At 39.8% G+C, this 14193-nt stretch overlaps 1 protein-coding gene across 1 annotated transcript in view; it reads right to left on the bottom strand.

Annotated features, from left to right (window-relative positions):
* PDE11A (phosphodiesterase 11A) overlaps nucleotides 1–14193 on the bottom strand; it is an 830139-nt gene that overhangs the window by 427440 nt on the left and 388506 nt on the right. Inside the window, exon 5 of the mRNA XM_082260061.1 lies at nucleotides 2411–2475. Within this exon, the coding sequence (XP_082116187.1) occupies nucleotides 2411–2475 (65 nt within the window). The remainder of the gene's footprint in view (nucleotides 1–2410; nucleotides 2476–14193) is intronic.

Here is a 14193-nt window from a genome sequence, read left to right as displayed (position 1 = left end):
GGCTATAAGAAGATTGCCAAGACCCTGAAACTGAGCTGCAGCATGGTGGCCAAAACCATACAGTGGTTTAACAGGACAGGTTCCACTGAGAACAGGCCTCACCATGGTCGACCAAAGAAATTGAGTGCACGTGCTCAGCATCATATCCAGAGGTTGTCATTGGGAAATAGACACATGAGTGCTGTCAGCATTGCTGCAGAGATTGAGGGGTGGGGGATCAGTCTGTCAGTGCTCAGACCATTCTCTGCACACTGCATCAAATTGGTCTGCATGTCTGTCATCCCAGAAGGAAGCCTCTTCTAAAGATGATGCACAGGAAAGCCCACAAACAGTTTTCTGAAGACAAGCAGACTAAGGACTTGGATTACTGGAACCATGTCCTGTTGTCAAATGAGACCAAGATAAATTTATTTGGTTCGGATGGTGTCAAGTGTGTGTGTCGGCAACCAGGTGAGGAGTACAAAGACAAGTTTGTCTTGCCTACAGTCAAGCATTGTGGTGGGACTGTCATGGTCTGGGGCTGCATGAGTACTGTGGGCACTGGGGAGCTACAGTTTTTTGAGGGAACCATGAATGCCAACATGTACTGTGACGTACTGAAGCAGGGCATGATCCCTTCCCTTCGGAGACTGGACCGCAGGGCAGTATTCCAACATGATAACGACCCAAAACACACCTCCAAGACAAACACTGCCTTGCTATATAAGCTGGGGGTAAAGGTTATGGACTGGGCAAGCATGTCTCCACACCAAAACCATATTGGTCATTTATGGGGCATCCTCAAATGGGAGGTGGAGGAGCACAAGGTCTCTAAAATCCACCAGTTATGGGATGTTATCATGGAGGAGTGGAAGAGGACTGCAGTGGCAACCTGTGAAGCTCTGGTGAACGCAATGTCCAAGAGGGTTAAGGCAGTGCTGGAAAATAATGGTGGCCACACAAAATATTGACACTTTGGGTCCAACGTAGACATTTTCACTTAGGGGTATACTCACTTTTGTTGCCAGCAGTTTAGACATTAATGGCTGTGTGTTGAGTTATTTTGAGGGGACAGCAAATTTACACTGTTATACAAGCTGTACACTCACTACTTTACATAGTAGCAAAGTGTAATTTCTTCAGTGTTGTCACATGAAAAGATATAATCATTATATTTATATATATATATATATATATATATATATATATATATATATATATATACAGTATATATAAATATAAAAATATTACTCACTTTTGTGAGATTCTGTATATATAAAATGTATAACAATATATTGATAGATACAAATGATAACACTTACAGTATGATAAAAATACTGATAATAGTAATAATATTCTGGACTATGGAGTGGAGGATTCCAGGGTGGGGAGACAGAGCAGGAATTTGGTGGAGCTTGGTGCCTGATTTGCGCTCACAAAAACTCAGGGAGGGAGTGGGCGAGCCTCAGATATAAAGGAGTAGGGGTGACAACTAAACCTATTCATTCATTGATTATGGGCAAGATGATATCCCACCCAAATGTACATACATTTTCCTTTATATATGTTTCACCTTGATGTAAGGTCCTTTTTGAGTGGATTGGGGCACCTCGCAAGATTTGGCACCCTCTCAGGGTTGCAAGTGGGAACAAGCTCTGACCGTGCAGTAGAGCTCCTGTGCTGAAGGCAGAAAATGGGGAGGGGAGGTGGACACATCACAAACACAATAATGGGTTTTTTTTTTCTACAAATCCATAAATTTGTGTCTTTTATTACCTCCCTGGAGTTCACCTTTAAAGTGCACTTAATTTTTAAAAACATTCTTATGTGGAGAAAATGTAGCTCTATTCCTGGATGTTTATGTGAGAAGGGATACTTAAAGTATTACTAAACCCAGGATCCTGCATTTACTATATCTGGTCTTCCACAGTACACAGAACATGCTCAGCAGTTACAGCAGTCTTGTGACAGGTAAAGATTGTAGGAGGAGTTTTCATTATCCCATGATTGTCCTATGAGGATGCAGGACCCCTGGCCCTTTGGACAGTGATGATTGGCCCTGTGCTGATCACATGCACTCTCCCTAGAAAAAAAAAAATCTCTAGCAATACACACCAAACTGAGCATGTGCAGCATGTCCCCTTGCCTCCCCTAGATTGTTTGGGGACTTTGGAGGAAGGGGAGAATCAGAGGAGACAGGATCAAAGAGCCTTTTTACACAATGAAGAGAATTAACCCCCTAGGTTCCACAGTGAACAAGCTTAATTTATTGCATATACACACTGATTTTACTGTTGTGGGTTTAGTAATACTTTAAGTAAATGCAAAGGTAGGGAGACCAGACCACAAAAACCTCCATCACAGCATAGTAACAGCACTGTAGTAATCCAATAATACATGTCATTTAATACAAATTATTATTGGGATTTACCTGCTCTCTGCATCAGCACTGCATTTGGGGGACAGCAGCTCAAAAGATTTGGTAAATTTCACCACCTAGAATAAAAAAAAACAGTCACATACTGGTGGTCCTTTTCATATAAATTATACTGTGACATGCATTTAAATAATGTACCAGTAAATTACTGTTAATCAATGTTACTTTATTATTAATTAAGAAGTGTAATCAATACAAAAAAATCAATATTGTTTAATATGCAGAAAAAGATGGCTTTAACTCACTGTGCATGACTTGTTTATATGAATAAGCTTAGCTAGAACAAAGTGTTGTTAGTGCTGGCTGTTTACAAGGCAGAAATAACTCAGAAGAGAAAGGAGCCAAAGGATCAATAGGTAAAAGCATATATATTATATTTATTATACCCAATAATGAACTTTTGCTCATTGTATTGAATTTCATTTGACATAGTATAGCTGCAGCCAAGTCAAGTTAAAAAGTTTTCAGTTAATCAAATGTGATTGACAAAGTGAGCCTTCTAAGGAGCTGTCATTTTTATTCTGACATTTATCTTCTATACTTTGCTTCTACATTACCTTAAATTCATTGAAACAAGAAGATGTGGTGCTTTATATTGTGAAAACCCTGGTAAATCGAGATACAATGGATTATACAGTTTAAAATAGGATTTTTATTCTTACCGTAAAATGTATTCCTTTTTTTGATATGTACAAATACCATATTTTCTTTCACAGCATTAGGGACAAAGAATTCAGAAACAACTGGGACATCCAAAGCAGGCCCACATAACAAAATAACGAAACTGGGGGCAACCTGCCGCTCAAAGTGCTGCCTGAAAGACCTTATGCCTAAACCTGGTAAAACCTGAAAATCTGACTGATGCTAAAAGGTCCAAGAGGCACTCAGAGACCTAGTAGAATGAGCTTAAAAGGAAAGGTATGAACCGAATCATTAAGGCACCATTCACACTAGAGTGATTTCTGCTTCATCTGCTGCAATGCACAGCTAATCAGATTTACATTATTTTCTATAGTGCTAGTTCACATCAATGCATTATGGTGCCATGCAATTTTTGAAAAGGTGCAGATGCTTCTTTTTGTGAAGCATAATGTGTTGTTGGCCCTATAGACGTGAATTGAAGCACATGAAAAGGGAATGAAAAAGGCACGTACGTGGCTTTCTGATGCGTTTTAGGCAGTACTTTGTGTTTAACAACCAGTTTCCTCCTACTAAAAATAAGCGCATGAAGCATTAAAACCAAACGTACAAAGAAAAATGCGCTACAAAAATGCACTGAAAGACACAGGATTATGCAGCAGAACTAGTGTCAACTTAATGATCTCTCTGAGCCACTGATACATGGTGGCACAAGAAGCTGGTTCCCTTTTACAGGGACCATAAGGAATAACAAAAAGAGAGTCAATCTTTCTAAATGTAGCAGCGGTTGTGTAAACCTACACAGCACTAAATACATTTAGACAGTGATGGGGGATTTTCTTCTTATGTATTGCAGGACAGAGATTTGGAAGAAAAGTATCCCGGTGGAGGTGAGGGGCCAAAATCACCTTAGGAAAGAAGAAGTCTCTGGGCCTCAAAAAGCCTTTTTCTTGTGAAAAACCGGAAGTGGTTCCTTACAGAGAAAAACTGTCAGCTCAAATACAGGCCTCACAGAGGTGATGGCAACAAAGGAACATTGTATGAGTGGAAAGGGTAATATCCCTAATGCAAAAGCTGGTATTTGAAGTGCCAAGTGATCCAAATTAAAATTTCATGGAGGCACAGGGGGAGCTACATAAAAGACACCTTGTACAAAACTCCTAACCAAAGAATGGGAGGTTAGCAGTCTTTGGAATAAAAGTGCAAGTGCCGAGATTTGACCCTGTAGCAAGACTAGCACAAGGGCCAGTATCTTGTGAACACTCAGGCGAATGACCAACTGGTAGGAGTACAAACTGGTAGTGGTGAGGGCCCACGGCAAAATGAAGGTAGCGATTATGCACTGGAAAGATGGGAACATGCATGTATGTATCTTTGATGTCCACAGAAGTCAGAAAGTCTCCCTCATGAAAGAAAGCTATTACAGACCTGGCAGATTCCATGCAACATTTTTGGACTTGAAGACATTTAAGCTCTTCATATCCAAGATGGGACAGATGACACTTTTTGGTTTGAGAACTTTCTTTCTTTCTTTCTTTCTGACCAGGTGTCTGCAAAACCCAACAGATGTTCCCTCGCTTTGAAATACAGGCGGTCCCCAGGTTACAAACATCCGACTTACAAACGACTCCTACTTACAAATGGAGAGAGACAACAGGAAGTGAGGAGAAATCTACCCCTAAGAAGGGAAATTCACTCCTGTAAGAGTTATTATGGGAAAAAGGTGTCTCCACTAAAGCTTTATTACCAATCCTTCTTTCCACAACAACCCAACATTTTCAAAATTCAGTTGTCATAGGGACAGAAAGTGAGGTGAAATCTTCTGAACAGGGGTACAGACAGCAAAACAAAAGTTAAAGGGGTTTTCATCCTTCCCTATGCTATCCAAAAAACCTAAAAACTATTCTTTTGGCTGGAGCTACACTTAAAAAAGGTACCTGTTCCGACTTACAAATAAATTTGACTTAAGAACAAACCTACAGTCCCTATCTTGTTTGTAACCCGGGGACCGCCTGTAGTCGGGAGTCACTTCGTGTCGAAGAGGACTTGTCTGCTGGTTTGGGGGGGCAAGACTTGCAGTTGAACTGGGCTCCTGGCTTGAGTCTAGTCTTGGAGGCTGAAGCTTGGGAGTAAAGAAAGGAACTCCTCCTAGCCTCAAAGGAGAGGGTAAACTTCCCAGCTTAAGCTTCTTCAGCTGGGGCAAATAGGTAGTCTTAGCCCCAGTGACATTTTCAGTGAGGGTGTCCAAAGCACCTCCAATGAGATGTTCACCCTCAAAGAGTATGCCCACAGATGCTTTTTGCATGCTGTTTTGCAGATCAACATTTGAATCAATGTTTTGTATAATCACTGATAGAAGGCATTAGATATTAGATATTAGAAGGTATTAGATAAAACAAGAGATATTAACTAACCCATATGCAAGAGTAAAAACAAGAGAACGTCTCCAATTGAACTAATATCATATACAATATGGGGATTCCATCATCCAAATGACAGAAATAGAAAATATGTAGAAGGAGAAAAATTCCCTATGAATCTCCAAAAACAAAAAAATGAAGGGGATAGACCATCTCAGTACCCTGAACAAATTACACATAGAATCAAACTATGAGTTTTATTTTTTATTTACAAAAAATATAAAAACAAGATTGATTGAAACTTCAATTTCAAGTACACACAAAGTAATAAAATAGGTCTATACATTTGATACACTGATACTTGATACATGTTTCGCAGAAATCTACTGCTTCTTTAGGAGGAACAAAATTAAATAAAGTCTGAAATAAATATAACAATGTGTACATAAAATCAAGCAAACAAAACAGTAGGGCATGGTATAAAAAGATTAAGAAGTGGAGAGAGGGGATTGTACTATCGCTTACCAATGTGGACCAACACATATAAAGAGGCCAAGACAGTGGTGCCACCACCGCTCCCCTATGGCAGGCATGGGGGACATATAGTGAGTGGATAGACTGATGTTAAATAGCAACTATAAAGAGAATTTATATAATTGCAAACATATTAAAAAAAGTATACAGAAGTAAGGGCAGGACAAGGACAAGAAAAGGAAAAAGAAAAAGGGGGCAAAGGAAAAGGGCAGAAAGTAGGGGGAAGGAAAAAGGAAAACCGACAAAAAAAAGTGTGTGTGTGTGGGGGGGGGGGGGGGGGGGAGTTAGAGGAAGGCAGGCTGGGGAAAAAGGGAGGGAAGGGGGAGGGGGAAGGGGGGGGGAGAGAATAGACAAAAAAAAAAGTGCCTCCTGGCACTACACATTTTTTTCCTGTTATTTAAGTTTAGCGATTTAAAAATGTATGGGTCCTATTGGCATTTTTCACCGTCTGTGTTTTCCTTCTCCCATCATTCTCTCTTTCTTCCCTTCCCCCCTTACTTCTTCTCCTTCCCCTTTCCCTCTTCTCTCTCCCCTCTTTCCCCCACTCCCTTCTTTTTCTCTTCCCTCTCCTTCCTCCCCCCTCTCCTTTACTTTTCATCCTCCGCCATTTCCCTGTTTACCCTGCCCTTCATACCCCCCTCTCCCCCCCACCTCTTTTCCCCCTATTCTTGTCTTTTCCCTCCCCCCTTCCTTCCCTTTTCCCCCTGCCCTGCCTTCCTCCATCTCCTTTCCTTCTCCCCTCTTCCTCTTTTTTTGTTCTTTTTCTTCTTTCCTTCTCCCCACTTTCTGCCCTTCCCCCTTTTCTTTTTCCTGACGTTTTTCTTTTTCCCCTTTTTCCTCCCCCTCTCTCCCCCTATTTTATCCCCTTTCGTCATGAGCCCTTCCTTCTTTATACTTTTTTAAATATTTTTACTATTATTTAAATTATCTTTATAGTTGCTATTCAGCATCTGTCTAATTACTCACTATACGTCCCCCATGCCCGCTGTAGGGAAGTGTTGGCGGCACCACTGTCTTGGCTTCTTTCTATGTGTTGGTCCACATTGGTAAGCGATAGTATTATCCCCTCTCTCCACTTGTGAATCTCTTTATACCATGCTATACTGTTTTGTTTGCTTGATATTATGTACACCTTGTTTTCTTTATTTCAGACTTTATTTAATTTTGTTCCTCCTGCAGTAGCGGTAGATATCCGCAAAACATGTAGAAGATTTCTGTTCACTGAGGACCCCCATTATATCTCCTGTATTCACCTTGGAGTATACCAAGTATCAGTGTAACATACTGCATGTATAGACATTTTCTATCACTTTGTGTGTATTTGAAATTGACAATTCAATCTGTATCCAGATACCTTGTTTTTATATTTTTTTTATAAATAAAAATCATAATTTTATTCTATGCGTAATTCGTTCAGGGTACCGAGATAGTCCATCCCCCTCCTTTTTTTTTTGAAGACTCATGGGGGAATTGTCTCCTACATATGTACCATATGCAAGAGCATGGGGCTATCCTTTAACATGAGTTTAGACTATTCCGCTAAGATATGAAGATTCCTTTTGTCACCATGGCAGGTTGCCATTGTAAGGTATGCTAGAGAAAACAAGGTTTTGGAAAAAGCTTCCAAATGTTTGTCATGGGGGTGCCTAAATACTGCATCCTCAACAGGAATGGTAAGTGCTTACTTTAAGGCTGTAAAAAGAGTAAACTTATGCGCTAAAATGGGGTAAGCGACCCGATGAAAGCTATAAATGAGAAACTAGTGATGAACGTGGAACTCCTCCGAGCTAGCAGCTGATTTAGATAGTGTCCCCACGTATCACAATATAAAAAGCAAGTATAAATCAGCGCTACACTCTCAATGAGGGGGACCACTCGTTCTACCTACAATCGATGATCTCAAAGACTGTGGATAACATTAATTACATAGTGAATAAACGTGTAGGTGTGTGGGTGAATGACTAATCAAGATTGTGCAGAATAAGAAAAGAATATTGATAGTAGAAAAAAATCCTCAAAAAATCATCAAATTGTGAACAATCTACTGAATCCAGATCTGAGTGATCATAAACAAACACAAGTGACCAGCAATAAAAAACAATTAATATGTGAATAGTTGCTACTCATATAAATGATGCACATCAATAAACAATATAAAATAGTGCAAATGGCGGTATGAAGTGATATAAACAATTCAAAAACTGTGCAAAAGTGCTAAATCAGACGTGCATAAATAGTCCATGAAATAGGTTAATAATAGTCCAATAGAAATTAATTCGTAAAGTGCAAAGTGCCCATAGATATGTGGTGATATCTTCAAATGTGATTTAAAACGTGAAATAAGTTTTCAAACACATCAAATCAAAGTGAGTGTGTCCCGGTGAGCTCGCAATCCCACACCGAGTGCAGCGGCCGCTCACCTCCACAACACTCAAAAAGAGTGTTAAGTATAAATCTACAGGCTCCTCACAATCTTCTGATGTGTATATATTATCCTCCAGCTGTTATGGATTAAATACTATCCTCCGGTTGTTATGGGTTAAGTGATTTCAAATCGGTCCACGTAAGTATCTCCCTGTGTCTAGTGCTTAAACAAGAGAGGCTCTCATGGTGCAGTACATAGGGTATACTTTATTAATAACAAAGTTACAGACTACTCACAAAGAAGCAGATCAAAGCGTGCAGACAATCTCCAATGTAGCCGCCGATGCGGTGAGATCCGAAGCTTCCGGTCTCGGCCGAAGACCGGAAGTGACGTCAATACGGCTTATCCCTGACGCGTTGCGCTACGAACACCCGTAGCTTTCTCAAAGGGGGAAAAGGAGGATAGTATTTAATCCATAACAGCTGGAGGATAATATATACACGTCAGAAGATTTTGAGGAGCCTGGAGATTTATACTTAACACTCTTTTTGAGTGTTGTGGAGGTGAGCGGCCACTGCACTCGGTGTGGGATTGCGAGCTCACCGGGACACACTCACTTTGATTTGATGTGTTTGAAAACTTATTTCACCTTTTAAATCACATTGGAAGATATCACCACATATCTATGGGCACTTTGCACTTTACGAATTAATTTTTATTGGACTATTATTAACCTATTTCATGGACTATTTATGCACGTCTGATTTAGCACTTTTGCACAGTTTTTGAATTGTTTATATCACTTCATACCGCCATTTGCACTATTTTATATTGTTTATTGATGTGCATCATTTATATGAGTAGCAACTATTCACATATCAATTGTTTTTTATTGCTGGTCACTTGTGTTTGTTTATGATCACTCAGATCTGGATTCAGTAGATTGTTCACAATTTGATGATTTTTTTGAGGATTTTTTTCTACTATCAATATTCTTTTCTTATTCTGCACAATCTTGATTAGTCATTCACCCACACACCTACACTTTTATTCACTATGTAATTAATGTTATCCACAGTCTTTGAGATCATTGGTTGTAGGTAGAACGAGTGGTCCGCCTCATTGAGAGTGTAGCGCTGATTTATACTTGCTTTTTACTTTAAGGCTGAACAACCTCAGATCAACAGTGGGTCCATTTTCTAATGTTTATAAATGGGTCCTTAAATACTGCATCTTTAACAGGAATGGTCAGTGATTTCTTTAACTACTTCAGACCAGACAATTATACCCCCTTCCAGTCCAGGCCATTTTTCAGTTTTCATCGGTCTCACACTTTGAATGACACTTACTTAGTCACGCAACACTGTACCCAAATTCATTTGTTATCACTTTTTTTTTTTTTTTTAGAAAGATAGGGCTTTCTTTTGGTGGTAATCACCACTGTTTCATTTTTTTTTTTTTTTTACTTTTTTCTATATAAAGGAGAAAAAGACTAAAACTTGTCTCTGTTTTAAAACTTTGCAAACAACATCCTACTCTTTCTTACAGACCCCCGTAATACTCTTCCAAACTTATTGAAAGACCATTTCTTAAAATTTCTTAAAATCAACTTTGCAAATCCTACGCTTTAACCACTTCCCCCAAAATCACATATCTGTACATCATTTTGGGAAAGAGGTTGTATCGGGGTGATTCCTGAGGCATCACCTCTGTACCGTTTTTTAGAGCGGACAGTCGGCTTTCAGGGTATAACAATCGATGTGGTAATTAGACCTCACATAAGAGCAATGGGAGCACATTTATACATGCATCCACAAAGGCACGGTAAATCTGAAAGTCATAGAATATGGATATATGGTTTTGTAATGTGGGTACAGAGTCCTGATGACCATTCATAAATGCTCCCCATCTGTGTCAAGTCTATGCTGGAGATGCGAATCTGAACCAGGTTTAGTGTTGCACAAATGATATGCACCGGTGTGAGTCATCAGGCAATTACACCACTTTGAACAGTGAGTCCTTGTCTCTTCAATTGCACAAATGATAGACATGCCCCATCCTTCAAAAGTTCTGGTCTGAGGTTCAAAGCTTAATCGCACGAGTTTTAACCTTGCCTTAGACTTCTCTCCCACCCAAGTCCTCCACCATCATACCACTGTACCTAAACAATAATTTCTTAAGTCATTTGCCTTGCACATGCTAAACACAGCCAAGCTTCACATTCCTGTTTTCTGGGGAACTACTCGAATCCCATCTCTTTGAGATTGGTTCCAGAGAATATAAAATTGCTGAAATTGAGAAAACTCATTGCCATTTCGCAAAAAATCCTCTCTAAATGTACTACTTGCTGTTATTGCTGGACACCTTTCTAAACTGTGCCAGAATACAGTCATTCTAGGGGCATAATGTGTGTATATATATATATATATATATATATACTGTGTATTTACTGTATATACACTATATATATTCTATATATGCAGTATTGGGAAAAGCATTTACACCCTCAGGATCAGCAATCAAAGTTGCACTAGGCCCATAATCTCAACAATACCTACAAAGAACTTCTCTCTGGACAAGGTCAAGGAGTGGACCAAACCTGATGGAGCTAAGGATAAGGAATTTATGAGCTCGAGCAGAGGACCGCGGTCCAAGCTGTCAATTTCAGGTCCATTTGGAGGGGCAACGTTACGTTGTACTAAAATTGTTAGCAGATTGTGCACTGGAGAGACCTTATACAGAGGGATTTCTCCTCTTGTGTTTGAGATCCAGCATCTTGCACTTTATTGCGAATAAATGCAATGGTGGGAAAATTCCACCTCATGCTAAAATGCAGAAAAAGAACACAGAGCGTACATATGCGGGGCTCCAGTCAGTTACATAGCGAATCTTTTCTCAGTGCATTAACCCTTTCTGTGGAGAGCTGTGTAAAAAAGTGGTGAGAAAGGGGTAATAAAAATGCCCAATGGTTCTTCTAAATATAGTAGCCTCTGATGCCTGACTCACATGGACTACTCTTAAATGAGTCTTCAGGGATTGGATCACACCAGAGGCTGAGTCATGGCTCTGGACCTGAAGAGAGCTCTGGGGCTAACTGACACAATACATAAAGGTCTGGAAAGCTCTACAGGCAGAGTCAAGCGTCCCATTCAAGTCATACCTCTTTTGTCCACTAGGGTAAGGGGAAAACTTCCAAAGCAATACTGAATAATACAGTGATTTGAATAGATGCATAGAAAGGCCAGCTTGAGCAGTGTGTAGATAAAGCCTTGATTGAATAAAAATCTTGAAAAAAAAAAAACATGGCTAGTAAAACATTTAATCTTTCCTCAGTGGAGAAAATACATCCATCTTCCTAGGAGCCTAGTAGAAAACTGAGACATGCTGAAATTGAGAAGGGTTATACATGGTTGGTCACTGTTATTCTTTGCGTGCTCGTGTCCAATGCCTCTTGTAGGAAGCAGTATAACTCAGCTGTGTCTGAATTCTGAGTCCCTTAATGAGAGAAAAGGAAAAAGTGGCATTATTCAACAACTAAAGCACAGGATTGTGTTTACCATTTTGCCAGTTGGGTGGTGGGGGCTGTCCTTGGAAACTATTCATACAAACAAGGGCTGCAAAGTTAATGCAGACCAACGTTACAACCTGTGACTGTGCATAATTAGCTAGTGCCAAGTCTTTAGCCCATCAAGCATTATGGACAATAGAAATATGGGGTACCCAATGTTTTTGTATTACCAATGAAGGATCATTCTATGCTGATACTTAAACTGGGAAAAGATCTTTATCATAAACCTGGTAATACATTTGATTTTGTTTTGTTACAGCAGTGCTAAAGTAGCAAAAAATTACTGGCAGGTAGTGTTTTTTTTTTTTTTTTTGTAGAAGCAACCTTGTATGTTTCATCTGCCAAAAAGCTTTGCTGGCAATTTTTTCATTTGTGTACACTACCTGCCAGGGGCGTAACTACAGGGGTTGCAGGGGTTGCAATCGCAACCGGGCCCCATGCTCCAGGGGGCCTGTGCAGCTCCCCTGTACACCTGGATAGGAGGGGTGGCAGGGGCAGCATGTAGAGAAATCACTGTACTCCTGTTTCCTCCTGTAGCTGCAGGCCCCAAGATGGAAGGAAAGGGGCCCACTGCAGAATTTGTGAAAGAGTCCCGCTGCGGGACTGTAATAAAGGGCCCCCGCAATGTGAGTAAAGGACCCCAGGATCAGTGGGAAGAGCTCCAGGCTTGAAGGGAAGGGCAAGGGTTTCTTGCACCGGGGCCCTGAAGGTTCTAGTTACGCCTCTGCTCCCTGCCCTTTAACACAAACTTGTATACCAAAAGCATTCTACTCAATTTTGTTACAGCAGTCTTAAAATTGCAAAAAAATATTTTTTTTTGTTTCGTAGAATAAACTTTGTATGTCTCATCTACCCAAAACTGCTTTACCTGCCTGCCTGAAACTTTTTGTTTGTGTGTCTGCTGCACATGCCCAATACTGTATATACGGTACTCCTGGCATCTGAATGAGAATAGAGCCAAATGGTATGATAATATAATTCTAGTGCACATGCAGGGAGTTTTATCATCACTGGATGCCCAATAACTGCAGAGGGAAGATGCCAATCCAGAAGAAACAGGGGGAAAGATTATAGTAGTGACAGACAGAGCCGTCAATGCTAAAGAAGAACATCTAGTTCAAACAGCTATCTCCCCCCCCCCCCCCTTTTTTTAAGTGTAAATACTTCAAAGATAAAGTCTTTTAACAATTTCAGACATTAGGGTAGATTTAGAAATGAGGATTTTTAATTTTGCAAAACAAATGTTCACTTTTAGACTAGTGAATAAGTGAAGTTGTAATTACAGCTACCACCCTGCTATGCCCAAGAAGAATTCCAGTGTTTCTTGATTTTCCAGGCACATGTTTGGATGGTCAACTTATCTTAGCTACACATTATTCTAAAGTGGGGTACGCACTAGTAGAAAATCTCCTGAAAATTCCCATCCAAGGTAAAATCGTACGATTTTCGGCTAGTGCGTACACAACTTTCAGCAGCCGATGCCGACATTTTCAACGAAAAAAAACGGAGGGACAAACACCAAAAGTTTTATCGTCCGTCCCCAGAAGACCAATTTTCATTTAATGTGTATGCAGTACGTCCATGAAAAATAGGATAGGAAAGACTGCGCATGATCTGAAGTTGCTGACTACCCAGAAGTCTAGGAACAAATGTCCCAAAAAAAAAAAAAAAAAATCGGACAAGAAATTTTGTGAACATTTATGCACTGTCAACTAAAAACGGTTATGAACGCTGAGCAAGAGAGAGAAAAATCGGAGGATATTTCATCCGATATCCATCAAGTGTGTACGGGCCTTAAGAGAACATTACTTTTGCACAGTGATTATTCTTCTACTTCTTTAGCAAATTAAGCCCAGTATGTTACTGAACTTGTCAACAACAATGCAAAATGAAAATATAGGTTTTAGTGGAGATGTCTGAAATACTTGCAGCATAAAAAAATGAATAAAATAACAAGGCTTTACTACTTCATGAAAACTGCATATCCCCTTTGGATGCTGCAGGTTTAAAATGATGCGCATGATTTCACCGCACAAATCTGTTGCTTAATATGAATTTAAACATTTAAGCAACTGTGTCTGATCCAGAGTAAAATTGCAATGGTTTATTAATAAATGCCAGTATATAATGCATCAGTGCACACTGCACAGTATGGGAAGAAGCCAATCAGAACTTGTTTGTAAATATATATATATATCTACGGTATACACACACACAAAACAAATGTCACAACAACCTTTTACTTATTCTAATTCTTTCAGCTTGTCTCCTTTCACTCTAATAGTGTAGCTACCACAGGTTTCTCCTTTAC

This window comes from Pelophylax lessonae (assembly GCF_965119305.1).
Source record: "Pelophylax lessonae genome assembly, chromosome: 6".
NCBI lineage: Eukaryota > Metazoa > Chordata > Amphibia > Anura > Ranidae > Pelophylax > Pelophylax lessonae.
The sequence above is the reverse complement of the archived record's forward strand: the minus strand, read 5'-3'. Positions and strand labels throughout refer to the sequence as shown.